The 25231-nt window shown below is 47.5% G+C and overlaps 1 protein-coding gene across 5 annotated transcripts in view; it reads right to left on the bottom strand.

The window, feature by feature from the left end:
• ISOC2 (isochorismatase domain containing 2) overlaps positions 1-25231 on the bottom strand; it is a 363896-nt gene that overhangs the window by 268955 nt on the left and 69710 nt on the right. For all 5 annotated transcript variants that reach the window (XM_069606988.1, XM_069606986.1, XM_069606990.1 and 2 more), the window contains exon 2: positions 23406-23551. In XM_069606988.1, coding sequence (XP_069463089.1) covers positions 23406-23537 — 132 coding nt within the window. In that variant the 5' untranslated portion in view covers positions 23538-23551. The remainder of the gene's footprint in view (positions 1-23405; positions 23552-25231) is intronic.

Genomic DNA, 25231 nt, shown 5'->3' with positions numbered 1-25231 from the left:
TGCCAGAGAGCAACGCAAATCGCTCCTTTACTTCTAGGATGTATTGCAGGTTTTCCTCCGGGTACCTTAAGTATAACAGCATATCATCGGCGTACAATGATATTGAGCGTGGCCCTCCTTTCGTGTAGATCCCCACCTCCTCATATTGTTGCCTCAGATATATCGCTAGGGGTTCCAGTGCGAGAATGTACAGCATCAGGGATCAAGGGCATCCCTGTTTGGTGCCCCTACTGAGTTGCCACCTCTCTGAGATGATCGCTCCCGTCTTGACTCTGGCTAGTGGTGAGCTATACAGCGATTTCACCCACTTCAGGTACCCAGGCCCTATTCCATATTCTTTTAGGGCTACTATCAGCCAAGGCCATTTGACAGAATCGAAGGCCTTCATCGCATCTAATGAAACAATTGAAACTTCGTGCAAGTCTCCTTCTGTTTGCTTTATGACTCTGTGGAGTCTTCTGAGGTTGTCGGATATGCTTCTGTGCGGAACATATCTGGTCTGATCAGGGTGTATAAGTCTGCTTATGACCTGTCTGAGTCTATTTGCCAACACAGCTTTGAGTTATCTTGCTGTCCTGGTTCAGCTTAGATAGCGATCTGTACGACCCAGAGTCCATGCTCGGCTTATTAGGTTTGAGAAGCAGAATGATGATCGCCTCTCTCAGGGATTCTGGGAATATCCCTGTTTTGAATGCTTCATTTAACATTGCCAGTAGAGGGGGGAGCAATTCCATCTTATAGGTTTTGTAAAACTCACTGGGGAGTCCGTCCACTCCCGGGGCCAAACTGGTAGGTAATTGCTCAATCCCTGCTTCTAGCTCCTCCAATGTGATTGGGGAACCTAGGTTCTGTCTCTCTTCAGCACTCAATTTAGGTAGGCCAATATCATCTAGTGTTTCCACTATCTCGCTCCATTCAGCCCCTTCTACGTCTCCATACAATTGTTTATAGAACTCAAGGAACCCTCTGTTCATGCCCTCTTGGGTATGAAATATTTGTCCACTCTCCCCCTGTATTGCTCCGATCGTTGGTCTGGGTGTCTCATTTTTATACAACCATGCAAGCAACCTCCCCTGCTTGTCTCCTCCAGTGGGCTGTCTTTCTATGAATTACTTGTAATTTTAATTGCATAATATCTCCCAGTGCCCTCCACATTATTGCTGCAATTGGCTCATGGTTTCGGCAACCTCCCGGGAGTTACCTCCTCTACACATGAGTGACTCTAGTTTCGTGCAATTAACGTCACCTCACCATATAACCGCACCCCCGAGGTACGGGCTAATTTTACTATATAAGGTCTTGAAATAGGCCACAGTGTCTTGGTTCGGGGTATATGTATTAATAATACACACTTCTCTATTTTCTATGAATCCTGTATAGCCACCAACCTCCTGTGAGACTCCACTGTGGACTGTAATAGCTGGAAGGGGACATGTGGTGCTACCCAGGTAATTACCCCTCTGGCGTATGCCGAATACGTTGCCCCTATGATGATCCCCTTCCATTTCTTCCTTATCACCTCTTGTTTTTCTTTCGTGAGATGAGTTTCCTGTAATAGGGCGATATCTATTTTCTGCCTCCTTAAGTACATCATGATCTTATTCCTCTTCAAGTAACTGTTGAGTCCCCTGACATTCTAAGTTACTATTTTAAGGTCTCCCATCTTTCATTCGTACCCAGTCCCACCTCTGTCTTCCCTTATCTTCCGCATCATGTACAGAAGGGCGTGTGTGTAAGCTTGTTCCCTAACTAATACCACTGCAAATCCCCCAACTCCCCTCCCGCCCCCACACCCTTGCCATCCACAACTGTTGCCCAGCTCCAACCCTGGATCTCAGGCTATCCCGCATTTAGTCCTTTCTCGGCTTGCCAGTACTAGGAACTCATCAGGGGGTTGCCTCACTACCAGCAACCTAACTATATAATCTATAGGGGTATGAGAGTGAGTCCGCTGTATCTCACGCAATTATGCCACATTATGCTATGCCGGCCCGTATCCTTCTGCTCAAAACATAGCTCATCTCCCAGCTTACGTTTTCCCTATCTTATATTCAAGTCCCAATGTCACAGTTTATACAGCACCTCGGCCTCTGGAACCGCTGCCTCACTTGTCCATGCCGCTCTCCCTCTGATTGTCTGTCCCGACAGGCAGTTCTGTGCATCCAGCCACACTGTCGCATCTTCTGGGGTCTCATAAAACAGGGCCTTCTTCCTGTGAAACACTCAATTTCGCCAGGTACATCAGCATGTATTTGTAGCCCGCCTCGCGCAGCTTCCTCTTCACTGTCCCATGATTCAGTCGCCGTCCCTGCACCAGGAATGTATAGTCCGGATAAGCTGTAATGGACGTGGATGCCCTTTGTATTGTGCCCCCTTTCCGGAAGTGTTCCAGGATTTTCTTCCAATCTTGGTAATTCAATATTTTGGGGGTGGGGGGTTCCTCACCGCGAACCCTTGTGTAAGCACCCCTCCCTCGATTTCTTGCAGCAACATGGTCTCAATGTAATCCATAGGGTTTGGTCCTTCCTCTCCTTCTGGAAGACCCACAATGCATATGTTGTTTCTTCAAGCACGTCCTTCGGCTTCCTCTGCTCTGTTTTCCAGGTTGCTCACTTGTTGTCGCAGTGTGTGGATCTCCGAGGCGTGTGACGTGCAGGTAGCTGTGTTTGAGTTTACTTCTTTCTCCAGTATGCCTGTGCGTTTCACTATTGTTCTTAAGTCTTGTCTCAGTAAGCTTACGTCCACTTGCACTGCACCAATTTTAAGATCCAGTGATGTTTCGAGTTCAGCCATGGCTGCCTCTAGTTTAGTTTCCCATGCTACTTTCAGGTCTGCAATCGCCTCCAAGATCTGCTGGTCTTTGCATGCTGGTGCAGTGTCCGTTTGCGGGTTCCTCTTCCTACGTCTGGCCCCCTCCGTTGACTCTGGTGTTTTTGTGAATTCCTCCATTTTTGATTGTTTCCCTTTTGTCTTGGGCAACCTGGATGCCATCACAGTATCGCCAGGTGTCTCAGTTCAAGGTGGTTGGGGTCAGACTTTCTGGTACTTCAGCTTGCACTGGCTCGTCTAGTGATTGGGTCCATTTGGGGGCTGCCAGTTGTGCCTGCGGAGGGTGGGGCGTGTCTGCAGGTAATAGTGCACCTTTGGAGTGTACTGGTTAAATGAGCGACCCTGGTGTTTGAGGCCTCTTCCTTTCTTATGCTCTGCCGGGTTGCGAATCAATGACTGCCGCTCCTGGACTTAGATTCGGCCCCTGCCCTCCTTGCTCCGGGGGGTTATCCCTTCCTGATAGTATTAGGTATTGGTTATTGTCCTTGTGTAAACTGCGAGGTGTCGTTCTGTGAAGCTCTCTCATTTGCATGTTGCCAGGCTGTGTCCCCCCTTGTTAGTCTTTCGTATATTGTCCTTATTGCATCTGGCGGTGTCCCACCTCTGGCGTGGGGTGCTATTTACTTACTTCTTGGGGTAGCCTGTCTTCTTAGTGCACGCACTATTGCCTTGGGCGTCTGCGCACCTGGAGACGTCCCAGTGGCGATATCAGCCCTGCAGAATGGTCCATACTGTATATTAGCCCAGCTGCGCCTTATTGCTTACGGCCAGCCCCTTTGGGTGTGTTATGGTGCACTTCCTTGTGTGTTTCTCTTGTCACAGGTTCCCCTGCAGCCTGTGGCAGCCTGTGGTGTTCCACTTGCTGCTCCGTAGTTCTGGTGTGTGGGAGCGATATACCTCGTATAATGCGATCCCCGCCGTGGCTCCTCAGCTGTGCGGCACTCCAGGTCGCGCCCCAGCTACCTGTCCTGTTTCGGGTGCTAACTCCCTCCTCGCCTCAGCAGTCAATTGCGCCTCAGGTGGGGCCCACTGCCATGGCCTTCTATGTGTTGTCTGCTGCAGCAGGCGACTCGGTGACCCTCCATGACACTGCTGGTAGTCTCTGGGTTGGGGGTTATGCTGTATCTGCCTGATTATTACTCCCCACTCGCTACGAGCAGGGGTGCTGTCTGGTCCGTACTCGAGCACTATGTTGCTGCTGGCACAGTGGAAACACAGCACCTCAGATGCGCGCCCCATGCCTGTGCAAGGGCACAATTCCATGTATGCTGTGGACGGTCACCGCCGTGGCCCTTCTGCTGTGCAGTGCTCCAGATCGTTTTCAGCTGCCACTTCGTTCCCGTCTGAATCTGCAGCCCGTTTTAGATGCTGGTCCCCTCAGAACCTCTGTGATTAATTTTGCTGCAATTGACCCCCTCCTCCCGGAGGTCGCTCTGGTTCTGGTGTGCTGTGTGCGCTTGTATCCACCGCCTCACGCACTCGGGATTCGTTCCATTGTCCTTCTAAGCGGCCATTTTGCCTGAGCATTAGTCTGGTACCCGTCACCGTCTTCTGCAGATATATTTTCTCATTTCACCCTGTTCTGGCTCACGTTCAGTGTGCGATATGCAGTACTGTTTCCCACAGCTTCTAATCCGTTTAGGAGTATATACAGTGTTTCTAGCCGGCGAGCATTCCTAGGATACTGTCGGATCTGCGGGAGCTCTGGAGCGGGCCAGCCCCTCACATGGCGAGCTAGCCACGCCCCCGACAAACATACTTTTTCAGATTTTTCATGATGTTACAACTTCCCAAACCATCCCTTCATCGTGCTGCAAATCAGTGATTGTACCGATATTTAAAAAGGCCAATCGACAGTTACCCAACAACTATCATTTGATTGCACTTTTAGATGTGCCAGGCAAATTGTTCTCTATGTAATTCTAAGATATCTTACCCCACCAGACTGTGTTTGTGTCTGGTCTTGGGACAGCTATTAACTTGAGTGTAATAACTGCAATTAAAAGTCAAGTCAAAGGAACAAAGCAGCCAAACATGGCATATGTAGATTTTAAATCTGCCTTTGATTCTATATCAAGAAATATGCTAATGGCAAAACTTAAAAAAGCAAATAGCACTTCTTCCCTTCTATCATTCATTTCACAACTACATTCTGAAACAGCCATTCAAGTCAAATTGACAATAGAAGGTAAATTGTCTACTCCGATGCCCACGTACCGAGGGTTAAAACAAGGGTTTGTATTGGCTTCTACACGTTTTAACTTTGTCATTGCCGATATCTATAATATCTTTACATCCATAATTGTTGATCAGCATTTGTAGTTTGGCTACTCTACGCAGATGACCTTGTTTTAATATCTAAATTACCCAGAGGCCTGCAGAAATTATTAACCGCGTTAGAGAAATATGCCAAAGAAAATCTTCTTGAGGTTAATGTGACTAAAACCAAAGTACTATATTGTACAGCAGAGAAGTAGAAGAACGCAAAATCTTTTAGCCGGCATCTAAATCATGAAAAACGTGAAGTTATAGACCAATAATAAATACCTTGGTATAAACATCAATAATCACATGTCAGATCTCCCCTATTTATCTGAGGTACAAACCAAACATAGGACTGCTACTTCACAGGCACGAATAATTCAAAACAGATATGGTAAATTCTCATACTCACCAGCAATAACATACTATATGCAAAAAGCGGTTCCCACTATTGGACAAAGCTCGAAGGGTCATATCGAAAAGGAGACTTAGCATTACCAAAAAGCCAGCCCATGTGTATTTTGAGAGCCGAATTAGGTCTACCATCTCTACATGCTATGCACAAAAGGAAGGCATGCTCACTATCTAAGAAATATTGATTAGCAACTGATCAGAATCTGCTGTTAACTAAATTGTCAAATTATATGCTCAACTCTGATCATAACTTTGCTTGCGAATGGAGAAATCGTGTCATCTCGGTATTGATTGGAGCTGACATATCTGAAGAACTGTTAATAACCAATCCTACACAAGCCAAATACAAACTTTGGCATTATGATTGGATATGTACCGTTGACATGTGCCAGAAGTATAGATTGTTTAAGGATAATCCTTTTGCTCCAAAATAATTTTGAAACACCGATAGTTACTTACTCAAATTTCCCAGACCGAGGTACTGAAGAACAAGTTACTTTCTTACCTGGTAAGGTTCTTTCGATGGGATGGTCCGACGACGTATTCCATATCTATGACAGGTAATCACCACAGCTGTGCTGCTTCTGAAACTTTTTTCGGCGTCTGCGTCCTGCGTCGATCACGTTGATGCGCCGTCGAGGACCTCCTCCGACGTCCGACGTCATCCGATGTGATAAGTAGGACGCACGACACCCGTAGCCTCAGTTGTAGTTTTTTCCCCCAGAACGTGTGACATTAGTCTACTGCCAGTCAGACACAAAGCCTTGCGGAACGTAAGCTGCAATCGCATAAGAAATTCTGCAGCGGGGAAGGTAGGGAGGGAGTGATATGGAATACGTCGTCGGACCATCCCATCGAAAGAACGTTACCAGGTAAGAAAGTAACTTGTTCTTCGAGGGGATTGGGTCCTCCGACGTATTCCATATCTATGACAGACTCCCAAAGCAGTACCAGAGCAAGAAGGAGGGAAAGAATTTAGAATTAAAATTTAGAATTGCCAGTCAAATAGCGGAGCAAAGGACCGCTTTGCCAAAGGCCAGATCTTGTCCTCAGATGGAATCGAGGGAATAGTGACGTACAAATGTATGTACCGAAGCCCTGGTGGCTGCATCACAGATGTTGCGAATAGGAACACCCCTCTGCAGGGCAATAGATGCAGCCATACCCCTGGTAGAATGGGCCCGCAAGCCAGCCGGTGGGTCCTTACCCGCCAAGCGGTAACACTCTGAGATGGCCAAAATAATCCACGAGACAAAGTCTGTTTCGTCACAGCTTGTTCCAAACGCTTTCCAGCGTAACCAATAAAGAGTTGATCGTCCGCTCTGACCCGGGACATGCGTGAAACATAAAAGCTTAAAGCTCTCCTAGGATCAAGCCTATGGAGCCTCTCCTCTTCCTTACCAGGATGCGGAGGAGGATAGAATGCCGGACGAAGAACCTTCTGGGCCAAATGAAATTCCGTCACTACCTTCGGAAGAAAAGAAGGACGGACTCTAAGGACAACCCTGTCCTTATGGAAAACAGTAAAGGGAGGCTTAACTGAAAGTGCCTGTAACTCACTCACTCTGCGAGCGGAAGTGACCGCAACTAAAAATAGAGTTTTAAGAGTCAACAGCCTCAAAGGACAAGAGTGCAAAGGCTCAAAGGGAGCACCCGTTAGAAACCTGAGAACAAGGTTCAAATCCCAACCGGGCACCAGGAAAGGTGACGGAGGGAACACATTAGTGAGCCCTTTCAGAAACTGTGAAATTAAAGGGATTTTAAAGTAGGAACACTCTTCAGACGAGCGCTTAAAGATGGACAGCGCCGCCAGGTAACCTTTAATGGTACCCACTTGCAAGCCCCTGTGGGCCAAAGAAAGTACAAAGGACAGAACCATGGGGATGTCACATGCAAAAGGATCCACATTCTGAACTCTGCACCAGTCGCAGAATTTACGCCAACGGCAACGGTACAGAGACTTTGTTGCTGGCCGTCGGGCCGAGAGCAACACCTCCATCACGTCTTCAGGGAGGTCCCAATCCTTATACCTCAACCTTTCAGAAGCCAAGCGTGAAGGTTGAGGGATCTGCCCTCTGGATGGAGAACCTGACCCCCCCTCCCGTGAGAGCAGATAGTCTCGATAGGGAAGACGACGTGGAGGGCAGATGGACATGTCGAAAAGGTCCGGGTACCACGTCCTCGGAGCCCACGCCTGAGCAATGAGGATCATCCGGGAACCGAACTTCCGTAACCTCCGCAGCACTTGCAGGATGACGGGGACTGGAGGAAACGCGTACAGCAGTGGGAATGACCACTCCACCACAAACGCGTCTCCTAAGGCTCCTTTTGGAGGAAATTCCAGCGAGCAGAACCTCTCGCACTTCCGGTTGACACTGGAGGCGAAGAGATCCTCTTGAGGGGTCCCCCAAAGGGCGAAGATCTCCAGGAGAATCTCCTGAGCCAACTCCCACTCGTGAGAGATCGTGCTCTGCCTGCTCAGAGCGTCCGCCGTCACGTTTTCGTCTCCGGCCAGATGAACTGCCGAGATCGAAACTTCCTGCTGGATGGCCCAGAACTCGAGCTGCATCGCCTCCCTGCACAGAGGAAGTGACCCTGCCCCCCCCTTTTTGTTGAGGTAGTGCATGGCCACTGTGTTGTCCGTCAGGATCAGGACATTCTTTCCTCGCACAGTCGGCAGAAAAGCCTTCAGGGCTAGCCTGGCGGCCCTCAGCTCCAACAGATTGATATGGAGTCTGGACTCCGACGGAGACCAACAACAGCGGACTGTCAGCTCGTTGGCATGAGCTCCCCATCCCGTGAGGGATGCATCCGTCACGATCGTCACCTCCGGCCAGGGAAGCCAAAACGGAGCCCCCTTCATCAAGTTGCCTTCGACGGCCCACCACAGAAGGTCCTGGGTGACTGAGGGCGGCACCTGAACCGGGTCCGACATCCTGCGGGAGGACTGCGACCATTGCATCTTGAGTGCCCACTGCAAAGATCTCATCCGCAGGCGAGCCTCTGGCACCAAAAGAACGCAGGATGCCATGAGGCCGAGCAACCTCAAGACCTCGAACGCTGGGAGCGTCTGGGCATGCTGAAACTTGTGCACCATCTGCTGAATGTGAAGAGCCCTCACCTGGGGAGGAAAACACTGCCCCAGGGAAGTGTCTAGCACTGCTCCGATGTACTGGAGCCGCTGTGTTGGCGTCAAATGGGACTTCTTTAAATTGAGGGAGAAGCCCAGCCTGTGAAGGGAGTGGCAGGTGACTGACAGATGATCCAGGACCTGCTCGGGAGAGCGCGCCCTGATCAACCAATCGTCCAGGTAGGGGTAGACGTGAATCCCCCCTTGCCTGAGATGCGCTGCCACCACCACCATGAGCTTGGTGAAAACCCTCGGGGCGGAGGTCAATCCGAACGGCAGGACCCAAAACTGAAAGTGCGAGTCGCCAACCGCGAACCTCAGGTACTTCTTGTGCTTGGGATGGATCGGCACATGGAAGTAAGCATCCTTGAGGTCGAGAGACACCAACCAGTCCTGAAGCTGAAGGGCCTGGAGGACTTGAGAGAGAGTAACCATCTTGAACTTGTCCTTACTGAGGAGTTTGTTCAAACCGCGCAAGTCCATGATGGGTCTCAATCCCCCGTCTTTCTTCGAAATCAAAAAATAAGGGGAATACCATCCCTTGTTCCTCTACGCTACAGGCACCAGTTTTGTGGCGCCTTTCTCCAGCAGGGCTTGAATTTCCTGCGCAAGGAGCGGATCAGGACTCTTCAAAGAGAGGTTCCCTGGTGGATTGTCGTGAGGCCTCCTCCGAAAGGGAAGACAGTAGCCGTGGGTTATGATCTCCAGAACCCACACATCTGAAGTAATGGCACGCCACTTAACAAGATGCTGCGCCAGCCTTCCCCTAACCGGCGAACCATGGGACATGGCCTCATGACTGAGTGGTAGCGGCTGCGGCGTTACCTGAGGCCAAAGAGTCAACTGCCCGAGCGGCCTCGGCACCACGGGTACCCTGTCGTCCACCTCTGGTACCTCTGCGTTGGCCTCTTTGACTGCTAGCTCCTCTCGCTTTACTGAAGGACGAGTAATAGCGAAAGGAACCACCCCTCCATTGCTGTCCCCTAGGACGAAAAGGCGGAGGTTGGCGAACTGCATCGCCCAATGACTTCGCTGCAGCTTTGGAGGTCTGCAACCTCTCAAGGCTCTCGTCAGCCTTGCTGCCAAAAAGGTGTTCACCGTCAAAGGGCATGTTGAGGAGCCGGGACTGCACTACAGGAGCAAACTCCGACTTCCGCAACCACGCAAACCTGCGTATCACGGTGCTCGCCGCCATGGACCTGCTGACGCATTCAGCCATGTCCAAACCCGACTGAACGGACTCACACATGGCATCCTTACCATCCTGGACCATAGCAAGGAAACCATCCCGTTTGTCCCCTTCGGGAATATGTTCAGCCGCTAACGCAACACAGTTCCACAGAGTGTGTGTGAAACGAGACAAGGCACATATGGAGTTGGCCGCCTGAAGCGCCATACCACGCGAAAAAAACACTTTCTTCGCCCAGCCATCAAAACGTTTGTCGTCCCTATCAGGGGGGATGGTAGGGTACGACACCTGCTTTGCCGGGGCCGTGGCCGCCTGCACCACCAAACTGTCCGGAGTGGGGTGCCTGGTCAAGTAGCAGGGGTCGCTACTGGCTGGACGGTATTTTCGCGACAAGGACCTGCCCACCGCCGGGAGACTCTCCGGAGCAGTCCAAGCCGCCGCCACCCTTCTCTGTAGAGCCATATGAAACGGCAATACCGGGTCAGTTGGGGGACCAACATCAAGGATGTCCGTGCGATCATCCTGCACCAACTCCCCTGGGGGAGCAGACCATCCCAAGTACTCGGAGACCCTACCATAAGGCGCCGGTATGAGGAATCGGCATGAAAGCCAGGCTCAGGCCTACAAAACTCCACCTCCGGAGAGGTGTCCAGTCCACTGGCATCATGCAGTGACTGCCTCAAATCGTCAAATTGGCTACGGCCCGAGACCATCTCATCTGGAACCTGATTAGGAACCAGGCCATCAGAATCCTCATCCACCTCCGAAATATATTCCAGGTGGTGAAAAGAAGGCACCCGAGAGTGCTTGCTCTTAACCAGAGCCTTTCTAGGGGGTTCCCCCGTGCCACGGGGTACCTCCGACACCCCGGCCTCGAAAGGCGTTGAGTGAATCGGCACCGGCGTCAAGAGAACAGGCATCGGCGCCGAGTAAATCGGCGTCGACGTCAGATGCAGCGCCGCCAGCATCAACGGCGTCGACACAGTCCTCGAAGCCGGAGCTCCGAGCGTGTCCTTCGACAACATGAGTGTCGACGGCTTCGACTTCCTCGGAGCCGGAGCCTCGAGAAAGCCTGTCGACGCCCTTTGACAGCTCAGGCGTCGATGTCTTCCTCGAAGACATCACAGGTGCACACGGTCTCGAATGCGTCGAGGACCGGGACCTGGAACAGGTACGTCAAGAACGAGTCTCCTTGTCCGAACGGGACCTCTCCCGTGACTCGTGCCGACCACTCTTGCGAGCGGTGTCTCTCGACCTCTCACGGCCGACCCCATTTGGGGGCGCGGATGGCTTAGTACCCTGCGACTCGAGAATCGCCAGCATTTTCTTCCCCAATTAAGCCCATTCCACCGGCGTCGCACAGCTGGTGGGATAAGCGACGTGCCGGGCAGAGTCCTCAGAAGAGGACCTGGAAGACGACTGCTGTCGGCGCTTCCGAGAATGCCTCGAAGAGGCCGAGGTGTGGCGAGATCGACTCCTAGAAGGAGACCCCACGAGACTTCCGACGACGAATCATCCGTCGAAAGCCCCGCAGAGTAAGACTTCCGGGGCTTGGACACCCGACCTACCGACAACTTCTTCTTACGTTCCCGTAAGGCTTTGGACATGAGCGACTGGCAGTCGATACAGTCATCCGTGTCGTGGGCCTCCCCGAGGCACCAGAGGCAGGCGTCGTGCGGGTCCGTCACCGACATCTTGGACCCACACTCCCCGCACTTCTTGAAGCCCGGACGCGGGGTCGAAGACGAAGTAGAAGACATCTTCTTACGAAGGATTTTCTCACAAAAACGAACAGGTTCGAAAAAGAGTCGAGGCGTAACCGAGATTCACGAAGCAACACTTTCGCGGAAAAAACGGAACTGAGGCTACGGGTGTCGAGCGTCCTACTTATCACATCGGATGACATCGGACGTCGGAGGAGGTCCTTGACGACGGCGCATCGACATAGGACGCAGAAAAAAGTTTCCGAAGCAGCAAAGCTGTGGTGATTACCTGTCATAGATATGGAATACGTCGGAGGACCCAATCCCCTCGAAACATGTTTTTGAGCTTTCACCTCAATCTCTGTAAAACCAGAGAAATTCAAATGAGACGACATGAAATCTCCAAAACAGAGAATATTTGCAGATTTAGTTGCAGTCAACACCAGTGTGAAAACCTCCAACATCTGATGACAGTGCCCAGTACTATCAAGTTTATGAAATAGGCTCTTTCAACCGCACTTTAAAGAACTTTTAAGATTCAAATTGCAATTGTGAAATATATTGTCTCATTGAATCATGAATAGCCAATGAACGTCTTGCCATTATAGAAAGGGTGCTATGAACCCGAGACATAACTGACCATATCATTAAGGACCATCAAGATCATTTCACATTTTTCAAATTAAGATGTTTGCAGATTTTACCATTTCTCTTTGATTGTTGTATAATTAATATTTTATCTCATTCTTTTCTCTCTCTTTTTGGAAATCAATTCAACTGTTAATCTGTGATAAATTTGCTGTACATTCTGCTGAATATTTTATATGTAATGTTAAATCATTTCTCTGATGAAGAATTATGTAAAATGAATTTAATACTGAAAGGTTGAATTATTCAACTATAACAATAAAAAAATTAAGAAAATATCAGCGCCTTCTCTTTCATGAAATGTCTCTTGCCTCAGAGGGCCTAATGTACCAAAAGGAACAAGTTACTTACCTATAACTGTTGTTCTCCAGCATGGGTCTGGCATGGATTCACATGCTCATGAATATTCCCCGTCATCAGGCTGGGATTCCTCGGTAAAAAAAAAAATCTGTATCAGTTTCGTTTCTGATCTGTCTTTCCTAGTAGTAACCAATCACTGGTCTATGGGTCATACTGCCCCCAGCAAATGACTGCCCTTTAGAGTTCAATTTACACAAGTTCTTTTGTTCATTCAATGTTGCTGCTTTCAACCTTGGGCCCAGCACAGTCCGGTTTGATATCAGTTTCCTCTGACTCACCAGCTGTGCTGAACTTGCTGGGTACTCTTGTCTCGGGAGTCATGGACGGCACCACAGTGACAAGCACTCCTCCCCGCCTTGGTTATCAGAGCGGGCGCCCCCTGTGTACCGTGGACACCTGTCACACCACACGCCAGCTGGACTTCCCGGTCTTAGGATTCCTCTTTCAGAGACTTTGCGGGTCTGAATTGAAAAGGGCATGGGCAATTCCCTCCTCGTCGTCCTCTCGGGTCTCGCCGCCTTTATCATCCGCTTAAACTGCCGGTCCGGAATAGCTGCTTCCTCGTGCATTCGGATTTGCTCCAAGTGTGCTCTCATGTTATGCCTTTTATCCCTGTGGGGAAGGGAAAGGGCAGTCAGGTGTGTGTAATTAGTGGCAATTGCCGGACTCTGCCAGACCTTGCCTTGAGACATGTCAGGTTACGGCTCTCGTGTTAGTCCGTTATTTGTCACAGTGTAAGAAAGTGTTCGTGTTTGAAAAGGGGCGGGGTAGAGTTTCTAGATATCATACGGGGTAGGATGGGGAAATGCTGTTACAAGGAACGCCAAACCGCGTCTCACCCTTTGGTTTCCCAATTCCACTCCCCGAAGACCCCTCATCCAGGTGATCCTCCCCCACTGATCCACCCCCAGGAACTGGATCCAATAGCGATGGCCGTGTCCTGGTCACCTGGATGACAGATATCCAGAGACTAGTGAGTGAGACACCGTCAAGTTTCTCACATCACCCCCTTACTTCGCCCAGTCCTAGTATGGCCAGACACTCGGCACCCACCTAAACATTAAATGCAATATCTGCCAGCATTGAAGCCTGATTAGCCTTGTGCTCAACCCTTGCAAAAGAACAGCGGGAGACCAAGCAAGCGGTGGCTATGATTGTTGACGTGATTCCTGAAAATGTGGCTTTGCATCCCAAACTGCCGCACACTGAAATGCAAAGGAGACAGACAATCTTAATTGCATGGAGGAAAACGCGTTGCAAGAAACAGATTTAAATACCAATTTAAGACCTCGCAGGAACACGGTATTGCAGACTGCATTCAGGGTTTCCTCTGACAACACAGAGCAGAGCGATTGGGATTACGAAGAACTCGGTGTGTCACAGTCAGCTAGCGACGGGCCCCCACACATGAATTTTCTCTGCCACCATGTCCCCCCATGGTGAAGAAAACTCGGCCTCCTGTCCCCAAAAAGAAAAAGGTGGTATTCAAATCCTAAACCTTGCAGCAGCCAGGCTCCTCCTCCTTCACCCGTACTGGTCCCTGTACCGGCCCTGCTATGAGCGCAATGTCAGTAGTTAGGCACCTATCTGATGGCACTACTAGACAAGTGCACCTTCATGGTCCCATGGACAACTGGCTACCGGTCCCTTTGGTGCAGCCAGCGAATATCATTTAATCTGCGGTGGCTCTTCTTGGCACACCTTCCACAGACAACTTCACCCTGGTTCCATCTCAACATATTGCCATCGGCCAGCATGACTACGCTCCTGCTCCTAACCAGATTCCACCAGTGCTTCCAGCTTTCCCCACTGAGGCAACAACACCACTTGCAACTATGCAACAAAGAAAACGCAGCAAATGAAAATATTATATCACTTAGTAAATGGGTAAAGCGTGAAGAACTTCATCCAACAAACAGAAGCCCATTTCTTAATATGAGAATTGTTCTCCAAATGTTCTCGCAAATTGACAGCCTTAGTTTGCTATGTTCTGCTGACATCCTCAGCATAAAATTACCTAGATTGAGCAGTGTAACCAACTGGGTGATCCTTGAACGTGTATCCCCCTTGATGTCTTATTTGCTAAGGTCTTGTGCTGAGGAGTTGGAGTCTCTGGGCTTTAGACTTACAATTTGCAGGAAGCAGTACACAACTGGACAGGGAGAGGTGCTGCATTTAAGGCCTTCCTTCGTCCCCCAGAAGAACTTTATATCCAATCTAACACCAATTTCCCAATCGGAACGTTCATTATTATAAGCTACCTGCCCTTATCCCATAAACAATTTTGCATCCAAGAAATCCACCGTCCAATGGCTCTGTGAGGATGTCACCTTCGGCTCCAGTTGACAGAGATCACTTATGCACTTTATCATGGCTCACATGGAATACACGCGGCCATAATTCCTTCTGCAATCAGCCTCTGGTACTTGTCAAGTTTACTTCCTCTGACATTTCTTTCTTGCAGGAAATGTGGCTCACCTGACGGCTATAGTATCCTTTGCAACACCTCAAGGCATCTCATAGAAGCCGCCCGAGTGGTCGGTTGGACATAGGTGCATGCTTTAATCGTAATCGCATCCCTTTCTCTGTAGATGGTCCCCGTCTCAAGTCCTCTCAGCCTCCCTATTTTTGCATGAAAATAGGGAGCATGTGCTAATAGTCAACATTTACGACCCCCCGGATGGTACCGTAACCCAAGAAGTGCATCGCCTGCTTGCAAAGACACAGTGGACATGGTACAGCAGTCATTCAGCAAGTATGGTTTTCATTGCGGGAGATTTAAATGTGCATGATTTGCATGTACTTATGCCCAGCGATACAGAAAGGGAAATGCACCACTCTGGTACTCTGACCCCTGCTAGTACCGTTGCTCGTGGCTGGCCCGCTCTTTTGGGCAGTCACAATCTAGTTTGACTACCCAAAATCAACTCACATCTACCAAACTCAACATACACTTGGTCCAATGGTTGCTCTAAATCTCTTCTCGATTATGTGGTGGTCAACACCAACATGCTTAACCGATGTTCGCAACTCCGCATCACACATACCACCATGAGTGACCATGCTACGCTACCCTGGACCTCTACTTTGAGATCTCGACAAGTCACACCTCACTAGTGAGATGAGGCTGAACTCCACTGGGAATTGTATTATATGGTCGGCAAGAATGACTGCCAGGTTTAGTGATTATCATCACTGCTAACCAGACCACCTAGAAAGTTGGATTTCATCACACACATGGGACATAGAATCCCTTATAGCCAATTTAGCACACTCGATAACCGCTCATCGTTTTGGCACTTCTGACAAAAGGAGTATGCATTCTTTGATCAACTTTGTCCCTTTAAATCGATAGCAAAAAGATACTTTATCGTACGACTAGGGCTCTGGTCAGAGGACAAACCTCACTCTTCCTAACGGAAAACGATCACAGCTACTCTCTTTAGCAATCCGCTATAACAATTGGTTAACCCAACATTTACATTTCTTTAAACAGCACCTACTGATTGTCTGCGTTCCGCATAATACGGTCCAATGACAATTGTAGATTCTGGTCATATCTCAGAGAACATTTGGGTGGATCCGCCCCAATTGAACTTTGTTCCATTACTGAGCTTCAAATGCACAGAGCACATTTTAAAACTTTACTTCTCAACTAGTGAGGTTATTCCTTCCATTTATATCTATCCTGGCATCACTTGTTTATTTGGTGAAGGCTCTGATATTGAGGATGGATGTAGCACACATCATTAGTAAACTCAAATCATCTTGCGCGCCAGGCCCCAATGGCATGGCTAACGTAACCTTGAAAGCCAATCCCACTTTCTGGGCAAAAGTATTGCTAGAATGATTCGACATATTGAGCATTGCAGGTGGGTTCCTGCTAGTTGGCTAAGATCCATTTTAATTCCTGTGTATAAAAAAGGGGGAAGGAACTGCACATCGAATTACAGACTCTTGGCCATGCTGGATTCGAGCATGAAGATATTCTCCACTACCTTCGTTGCCAAGCTCAATCAGTGGGCCTTGGAAAGAGATCCTCTCAAACCTTTCCAGACTGGCTTCAGGAAATCACTCGGAACAACAGACAACATTTGTGCGATCCAATCCCTCATAATTGACACTACTCGTCACAATGGCACCAATCTCTATTGCTGTATGATCGATTTCAGCAAAGCCTTTGACCTAGTATCACGTCCACTTCTCTGGACGAAGCTTACAACCTGGGGGATTGGCTCGCACTTGTTATATTTTATACCGGCTATATACTAACACAACGGCTACTGTGCGGCTTAACAGCGAGGGAGTAATCACCACTCCAGTAGAGACCAATGTGGGCCTGAAGCAGGGGTGTGTTTTTGCACCCCTATTTAACCTCTACAGAGCTGATATGGCCAACCACCTGGAAGCAGCGAGGAACTTTGCTCCAAGGCTATAGGCTGTATCCATCACTTGGCTAGGCTATGCAGACAACATCTTTCTCTTTGAATAGACCCCCCATTGGTCTCCAACATTCCCTAGATGCCTTGACCACCTTTCCACATGCCAATCACATGATAATTAATGCCTGCAAAATCAAAGACATGTGCTTAGAGGGCTCTCTCCCAAAAGAAACAAGACTTCTCTTGGAAATCAGTAAATTAGACATTGGAAGTAGTGGAAATGTATGTCTATCTGGGCTTCCTGTTGAAGCGTAACCCTTCCCAACATTTCAAAAAGGACTACGTAATTGAAAAAACTTGGAAGAAGTGGTTAGCCATCAAACATTTCATTCATAGCAAAGGAGAAAACAACCTGCAGGGCCTTTTGACCATCTATCGCACCAGCTTTATTCCCCCGAATAAATACGGACTGCAAGCTTTCTCTTGGGCACAGGCGAAATGGCAGGACAGGCTTGAAGCTAAAATATTACGTTTGACGATAAATCTTCTGAGTTCAGTGCCCGTTGAAGCACTGAGGATGGAATTCAGTGTTTATTCTCTTTCTTCTATATGGTTTGTTCAGCGCACTATCCTCTATCTCTGACAAACTTTGTAACATCTTGTGATTCGGTTAAACTGATTGCAAGGATACTTGTTTCATCCGTGAAATGGCACATTCGGCCAATTCTCTTTTGACTGCACTGACCATATGGCTGACCCTCGCTCGCGACCTACCCAATATAGAACACATTTTAAAGTCAAAATCCAGAATCTGGGATAGAGTATGTAACCTGGACATGTTTGCGTTGAAGAAACGTTATAGACTTTACTTGACAAAAAGCTTCAAGTTCAGTTTAGTGGCCAAGTACCTCACAAAGCCATGTTCCCCAGCATTAAGAAGGTTCATAATATACTTGTGCTTATTGCCAATGTTGGGAGTTCCAGGGGGTCTACCAGGATACCCTCAACGACCAAAGACTCTGCTGGATCTGTGGACGAGAAATTAAAACTGATCGTCACATACTGACTCTTTGCCCAGGTTTAGCATCTCAATATCTGAAGAACTATGGAAAAGGTGTACAACAATTGGATCATATCATGTTGGATCTGTTTTGGAGCACTTTGTATAGTGCCGCACCTTTGGTTATCACTACAGCAGCCTTTCTTATATGGAAGGCAGCTTTGAAATTAATGAGTTTATCTGCCATGTTGAAATGCTTTATTTGCCACATATTTAGTCAAGGAAATGTTTAAATGATTTTGGTTATAGTATATTTTAATCTAATTTCTTGTTTATATAAGCACTTGAATGAATTAAGAAATATTTCCTTTGTATTTTATCTGAAATGTTAATGAATTTAATGTAACAGTGCTTACGATTTTATTCAACCAAACGCACAATCAAGTAAAATAAACAAATATATTTAAAGTTCATTTTAGAGCCTTTGTGGTCTCTTACTACATTCTTAATTGGATCAAACGCCTTGTATTTTTTCCTTCGATAAAAGATTGGCTCCAGTCTTTTCAAGTCAGACACTCCATCTGTGTGAGTTCCAGAGGTTGTCGTATTCACTTTTCCTGTGGGATTCTCTTTGTCCCCCATAGACCGTGCGGCCTGTTTTCCTACACTGTTGGAACTTGCTGGCAAGTTTTCCAAAAAGGTTTTCCCCCTATTAAATATAGGCTCCCATTTCGTGGCTGTGTTAATAGTTATATCACAAGATGATGTTTTAGAGCATGCTGGCACTTTAGTGGTTAAAGCTTTATTTGATGCTGTAATATGCAATACAATAAATCTTTCTGAACCCTTTGTTCTTCCATGAACAATGGTTGCTGCTCTGCATTCTTGGTGGAAGGCACCTATCACTGCAGTCTTTCGACTTCGATTTGCAGTTGGAGTCGATATACCTTCCAAAAATGTAGTTTTAGTAGAATTTTTTTTTTTTCGATTCTTAGGTTTGGGGACCTGATTAGACATAGATTGCAAGTCACTACGATTATCAACCTCCTTGTTATTTTTTTCTCATATTCCTTTTTTGACTCTTCCGACCCCTTCGCTGAGCTTCTTGGAGCATGGGCACCTCTTGGGGTTGTACCTCGACCACCTTCGTCGGGTCAACAATTGACCCTTCACATACCAGTGAATCATTGGCCGCTTGCGCCGGTCATCTGAACTCCTCCAAAACGGATTCTGAAATGGGAATATCGTCCAAGTCGAATGATGAGATCTTCTCTCGCCTTCGATTGAAACCATTACTGGGGCTGCCTCATACCGTTATGTGCCACCCATGTCAACCAGTGTATCCTTATTCGTTCTTTTGACTGCAACAATGTGCTTTTGTAGCTCGCCAATTTAATTTTCTTGTCTCACAATTTCCACCTTTACTTCTTTTATTGCATCTAATATTGATGTATTTAATACAGTCTTCAAGCCCACTAATGCCAATTCGGCGTTACTCGCCTCTTTGGACAGTTCCAACAGAATGCCCGATTGGACCTGCACTTCACTTTTCAACAGTTTGAAGACATTTAATAGCAATGTCAAAACAAAGTTCAAAGCGGACAGAGTTGCGGCGGTTGGAATGGACCGGATTGCCTTCAGGTACATGCCGCCATAGGCGACATCTGTGATTGAATCAAGGAGGCATGTGAAGGACTTTAAGTTATTCATTGGTGTAGTCATGGTCAGCTGAACTGGGCTTCTCTGAAAACACAAAGTAAGGCTCAATCGATATCACAGTGGGCCCCTTTCATTGCCTCAATTTTCAAAAGCAAGCTATCGTTGACAACTGTCTCAAAAAAGTCGGCGTCGCCCAGACGCCAACATTTTCTCTCCTTAAAGCATTAGTTTACTTTCTTTGGTATGTTTGTCCCGTAACCATATATTCCAGACCACAAAACAATGTTGCCTTTAGTTCAAGAGTAGAGTTAATTGGAGTGTCAGGCAGTGATCGATCATTCAGGTCCAAACGAATATTAGGATCTAGTTGATCCTTATTGCTGTGCAGCTGCACCTTATCACTTTTGTTGAGGTGTTTGCTCCTTCCCTTTCTGTAAGTTGTTCAAGGGCATACTCCTCCACTTGCTCAAATACATCATCCGGTTCGGGTGCTCTTATATTATCTGTTAGGGCATCACTACACAGGTAATATACCTTGGACATTTCCAAAGCCTTGCCGCCTCACAATATTGTACTGAGTCCATTGGAACCGTACATTTATGGACACTGGTTTCGCTTGCAGGAGGACTCTACCTCATTCTCCATCAGAGAACTGTTCCCCTATATCACCTTCCCACTTAAGTCCCAGGGACACCACCTTCAAGTCTTGTTCAGCCCTATCCTCTGCATAAAGTTTTGATACATTCCTAACACCCCCAGCCAGTTGCAAAAGCAACAAATTTACCCCATCAGTCCGAAGCTGTTTTGGAAAACCTTCCCCCACGCCGCTCTTACCGCTGCCATCTAAGTAGCAAACTCCAGGAAGTTAAGGCGAACCATCGGATGGCCCTATCTCCCCTGTAAATGTCACAGACTAATCACCTGTGCCCCAGTCTCCCAATATCACTCCTCCCTCTACGCTTGAGCACATACCCCAACCTACTGCATGTCAGAGGCATCTCTGACATGAAGGGAATCCTATTCCACAGATGTTTAGTAGCCCACCACCAAGTCCAAATAATAGTACTCACTGGAGTCAGGAGCTGCCAAAGCTCCCTTATCCATCCCCCAAGCAGCTCCAATAGTCTTCGAGGAGCGGATCCCACCATAATCCAGTCGGTAAGACAGTCCTGAGAAAGAAAAAAACAACCCAATAATAGAATCTAAACTGGGGCTCAACTACCCCATTACCTCCCGGTAACTGCAGGGGGCCCAACGCAATCCTCGGCAGCGCCCTTTTTCACAATAGTTCAGTTGCAGACCAGGAGAGATAGGACTTGCCTGATTCTAGTTGTGTCAGCCTGGCCAAGGAAGCATTTGTTTCCTCTCTTAACAGACCTCTCCAGGGATTTCCTTGTTCCTGGGTCCTCCCCCCCCCCCTTGAGATGCACACTCTTCCAGCCTGACTCTGGACCAGCTGTGTTTGATGGCTTAGCTTCTATGGGTACACCTTGAGAAGGGTGGGAAGGGGGGTTTTCATCACCCCTTGCACTGGCGGTTCAGGGCTACAGGTGGTCTTCTACACTGAAGGTCAATGCTAGGCACTGGCGTTCCTTTGTCACTTGGTGTGTCATGGTTGGGATTGATCCACTCTTGTGCGAGCCTGTGAGGGTGATAGACCTTCCTGAATGACGGTTCAAAGTTGGGATTGGTCCATTCCACTCTGAGGGGCTACGTGTGCCCCATCACTCCACATAGAAAAATGGACATCCCCCTCCTCCATCACCGGGTCTACACCACGAGAATGCACAGGCTCCCATGGCAGTTGTCATGGTGAATAACATAGCAGGGAAGTAAACAAACAACTCCTGCCAGGCACAAGGATTGCACGTCGCGGACGCGAGTCGCGCGACACGCACAGCCTCACAGCACGCAATCGATAAAATAGACTCAGGAAGGGGATTCCGTGCTTCTCAAAGTCGGCATCCGCCACCGAGCAGCATTCTTTCTTTTACTTTGTCATTGTGCTCTCCTGTTCTTCCAAATTCCTTGACATTTGCCTGCTTAACCGAGCTTTCCTCTGGATCATCCCCGTTAACATTCAGTCATCTGGTAATCATTTTTTGTGATATCAGTCTGATTTTCTGGACTCTCATTTTTGGAGAACCCTCTTCTATTTTGACCAATTCAGAGTATTGTTCTTTCTGTTTTTCCGGCTGTTCTCACCTTTTGGATTTATGGGACTTTGCCATTCAAAGGAACTGTGTCTGGATTCCGAACTCATTGGACCTCTTACATTTGCTGCAAGGTCCTGAAGTGGACTTTTTGGTCAACTGGTTCTTCGCTTCCAATACCCCTTGCTCGCCATTAGTTTTGGGGTCCTTGTGCCGTGCGGTTAGGCCCGGCCGACTTGTACTCTTTTCTTTCCCCTGGGAGGGGAACAAGTTTCCTGGTCTATTAACTGCCTCTCACTACCCTAGTGCCCTAAAGATTAAGTAGGTTTAACTTCACGTTCTTCAGCCCATAAAGGTAAGATGAGGTGGTTTGGGGAAAACTTAGGGGAGGTTTGTACACCTCAGTTAATAACCCTTTCTTTGCAGCTCTTGGGTGAGCGCCTTCCGGCACCCCTTTGTGTTTTCGTCTGACTCATCCCCATACATGTGCTGTTTGGGCATGTGCAGGCATGTTGGGATGTTGGGAGGAAGGTCTGCTACCCTCCAGAGCTCTTCATGCATCTGTGACACTCTTCTTTCCCAACATGTGACCTTCCTCTTATACTGTGGCACACTTTGAGCCACTGGAGGACGTTCCACATCAGCCTGCTTATTTACAAATGCTTGTTTGTGGTTGCAACGTTATCTGAACTTAGATTGGGGGATTTGGGGGAATTGGCCGCGTATGACCCTTATCTACGATATGGACCAGAGGGAACTTCATTGCAAGGGAACGTCAGATGTTCACCTGCATTGTCCACCCTACCTTATGTGACTTTTCCGGTGAGCCTGGTCTTCCTCAGCAACACTCCTTGGTTGTGGGCAGGGTGGTGAGGTTAGACTTGGATAAGACGGCAGCTACCGGGCAATGGGATCCAATGTATGTTACGTCTATGGCTACCTAGTGGTGAGAGTATTCAGTAAGAGTGCTTCCGAGGCTACTGGCTTTCCCCCTCCTGAATATGTACAGGGTAGATCCACCTGTGCTAGGTCAGCATCCTGGCCCGCATTCAAGTGTGTCCCGGTGCAGGGATATCTGCAGAGCAGCCACTTGGGTTTCCCCCGAGAATTTCATCTCTCACTTTAAGTTGTATGTTGGTCTCTGGAGGCAGTCGATTAGGTCTTGTCTGAAAGACAGAAATTGTTTGTCATAAAATGTTGATATGTTGCACTGACCGTTTTGTGTGTTACAATTCCTCCTTGCTGTTACTGTCCTCATGTTGCAAGAATGAGGGGTGGGAGAGGGACAAGGAGGTAATGTTTTGATTACTAACTGGTAACTCCATTACTCCAAGTCCTTCTCTTTTTCGTCTGTGCTGAAACCTTTCCCGCCTGACCGCAGGCTATTAGGACGTTTGACTGTATTAATACTGAACAGGGCATGTGTTGGTGGAGGTGACTTATCCTCTTCTGGCCTCAGGGAGGGGCCAGGGTCACACAGCCTGGGGGCACATTGGAGGAGGATTGCAGCTGGATATTTGTCTCACGAGGCAAAAAGCCTCATGTTGTAAGGACTGTGACAAGGACGAGAAGTACTCAGAGTAATTGGATTACCAGTCAGTAATCAGGAGATCTCAAACTGTAGTAAAGCACTTAGCTCAGTACAAAAACCCACTCATTCACTCGAAGTTCTTTACCTGCAGCATGCGAGCAGCCACAGACACAACCTGGGGGAAGTATGCAATGTGGTGCCGGAACTTCTCCTGCATATCACACAGGAAGAGGACGCTGCTCTTCTGGCCCAGTTGCCCGATGCGGCTCAGTGACATCTTCTGTGGTGCTGCTACATGGAGAGAAAAAGAAAAGGAATCCAGGTCAGACACTTATCGCTGGCACACCAAATCAGAAACACTGCTGGCACTGCTGAGGAAAGATATGTTATGGCCCAAAAGAATCCACATTTGGACTTACTAATTAAGCAGAACACTGTCGCTGCTTGCTGGTCAGCATTCTGCCCCACCTAAGCTTCTGCACACTTTGAAACCTGTTTTTTTGGCATAAGCATCCTAACCTTAGCTAGGTTAGTCCAAATGTAGAGTATAAACACAATATTGCAGGAAAATGAACTCTGCAAGTGGCTGCATACTAAAATATAACAACGAAACTGGAAATTTCAATAATATATATTTGCTGTATGTCTTTCTTCCAAATAATCTAAATGCTTTTAGGCAGGAGTAAGTATACCAACATGACAGTATTTATACTGTGAAGGTCTCGATATTCTAATAATAAACTCCATTCACTTTATACCAGGTCATCGTCTATTATCTTCTTTTCCTGTCAAAGGACAATGATTTGTTTTAAAGCATGTTACTAGAGCAGACATTGCTGGGGATTCTCAAAACAGTGAGCTGGCAATAAAACTGGCTCCAGTTGGTGCTAGCAATTATTTTGAAAATGCAGAAGCAAGCACACAACTGGCTCCAGTTGCTGCTAGCAATTATTTTGAAAATGCAGAAGCAAGCACACAGTGCCATTTTTTACTTTTACTTCCTGCATTTTCCAATTAGAAGTAATATTTTTAAAAAAGTGTTTGCAATAGCATTCAGCAACAAAAACCTTTAGAAACATTTGAATCACAGGAATCCAAAATCCATTATACCCCTCCATAGACATTTGCTTTTTATTTACTGAAAAAGATGTTTGCCAAATGCTTTTTTAGCCAAAATATCTTCCCACTGCTTTGTAAGATTGGGAACCAGACATCTATTCTTTATGGTGTTTTGTACAGCACCAAATGATGTCCGATCACCTCTCAGTGCAATTATTATAGTTTACAGATTGGTGTAGACAAATATTCTGAAGCAGGACTCAAACATGAGCTAAAGGCTGGGAAACTGATCAAAATAAACTGTCAATTTCTCATGCTAAAGTTGCAATAAATATAAACATTAACAAAACCTTTCAATAGCTAACTTTTCATTTTGTAAATATGATACTGCTTCACACAAGTTTGACACGTAACATGGCACCGGTTAAGCAAACATGCAATGCAAGGTGGAGCAGGATATCCTTAATTGAAGAAACCTCCAAAAACATGAATATTCAAATGTAATAGTTGATCTAGGCAGGAGTACAATCTCAGGCCTCAACCTCTTATAATAAAATCACCACAAAACATGCTATATGGTGTTGCATTTTACATACACATGATATGATGTTACTGGGATGGATGGGTGCATTTGTCTTTAACTGCAGCAAGTTGCAACTTGTGATCTTGGACACACAATATATTTTAAGATCCTGTGCTCATGAGGAAGAAGGCAATCAGCACTGGTACGTTGAAGGAGTCACTGTAGTGCAGCCTTGTGACCCTTTCCTTCAGAAAGATGCCACTGGAGGACTCTGGGCAGGGATCTTATATGCTCTCCAGAGATTACAGCAAAGGAAAACACTTTCTTTAAGGAAAGCCATTTGTCTGTGCCCTTTGCCTTCTAGATGCTCCCTAACACAAAGTTAGTAT

This window comes from Ambystoma mexicanum, chromosome 1p (genome assembly GCF_040938575.1).
Source record: "Ambystoma mexicanum isolate Mex_15411 chromosome 1p, UKY_AmexF1_1, whole genome shotgun sequence".
Taxonomy (NCBI): domain Eukaryota; kingdom Metazoa; phylum Chordata; class Amphibia; order Caudata; family Ambystomatidae; genus Ambystoma; species Ambystoma mexicanum.
The sequence above is the reverse complement of the archived record's forward strand: the minus strand, read 5'-3'. Positions and strand labels throughout refer to the sequence as shown.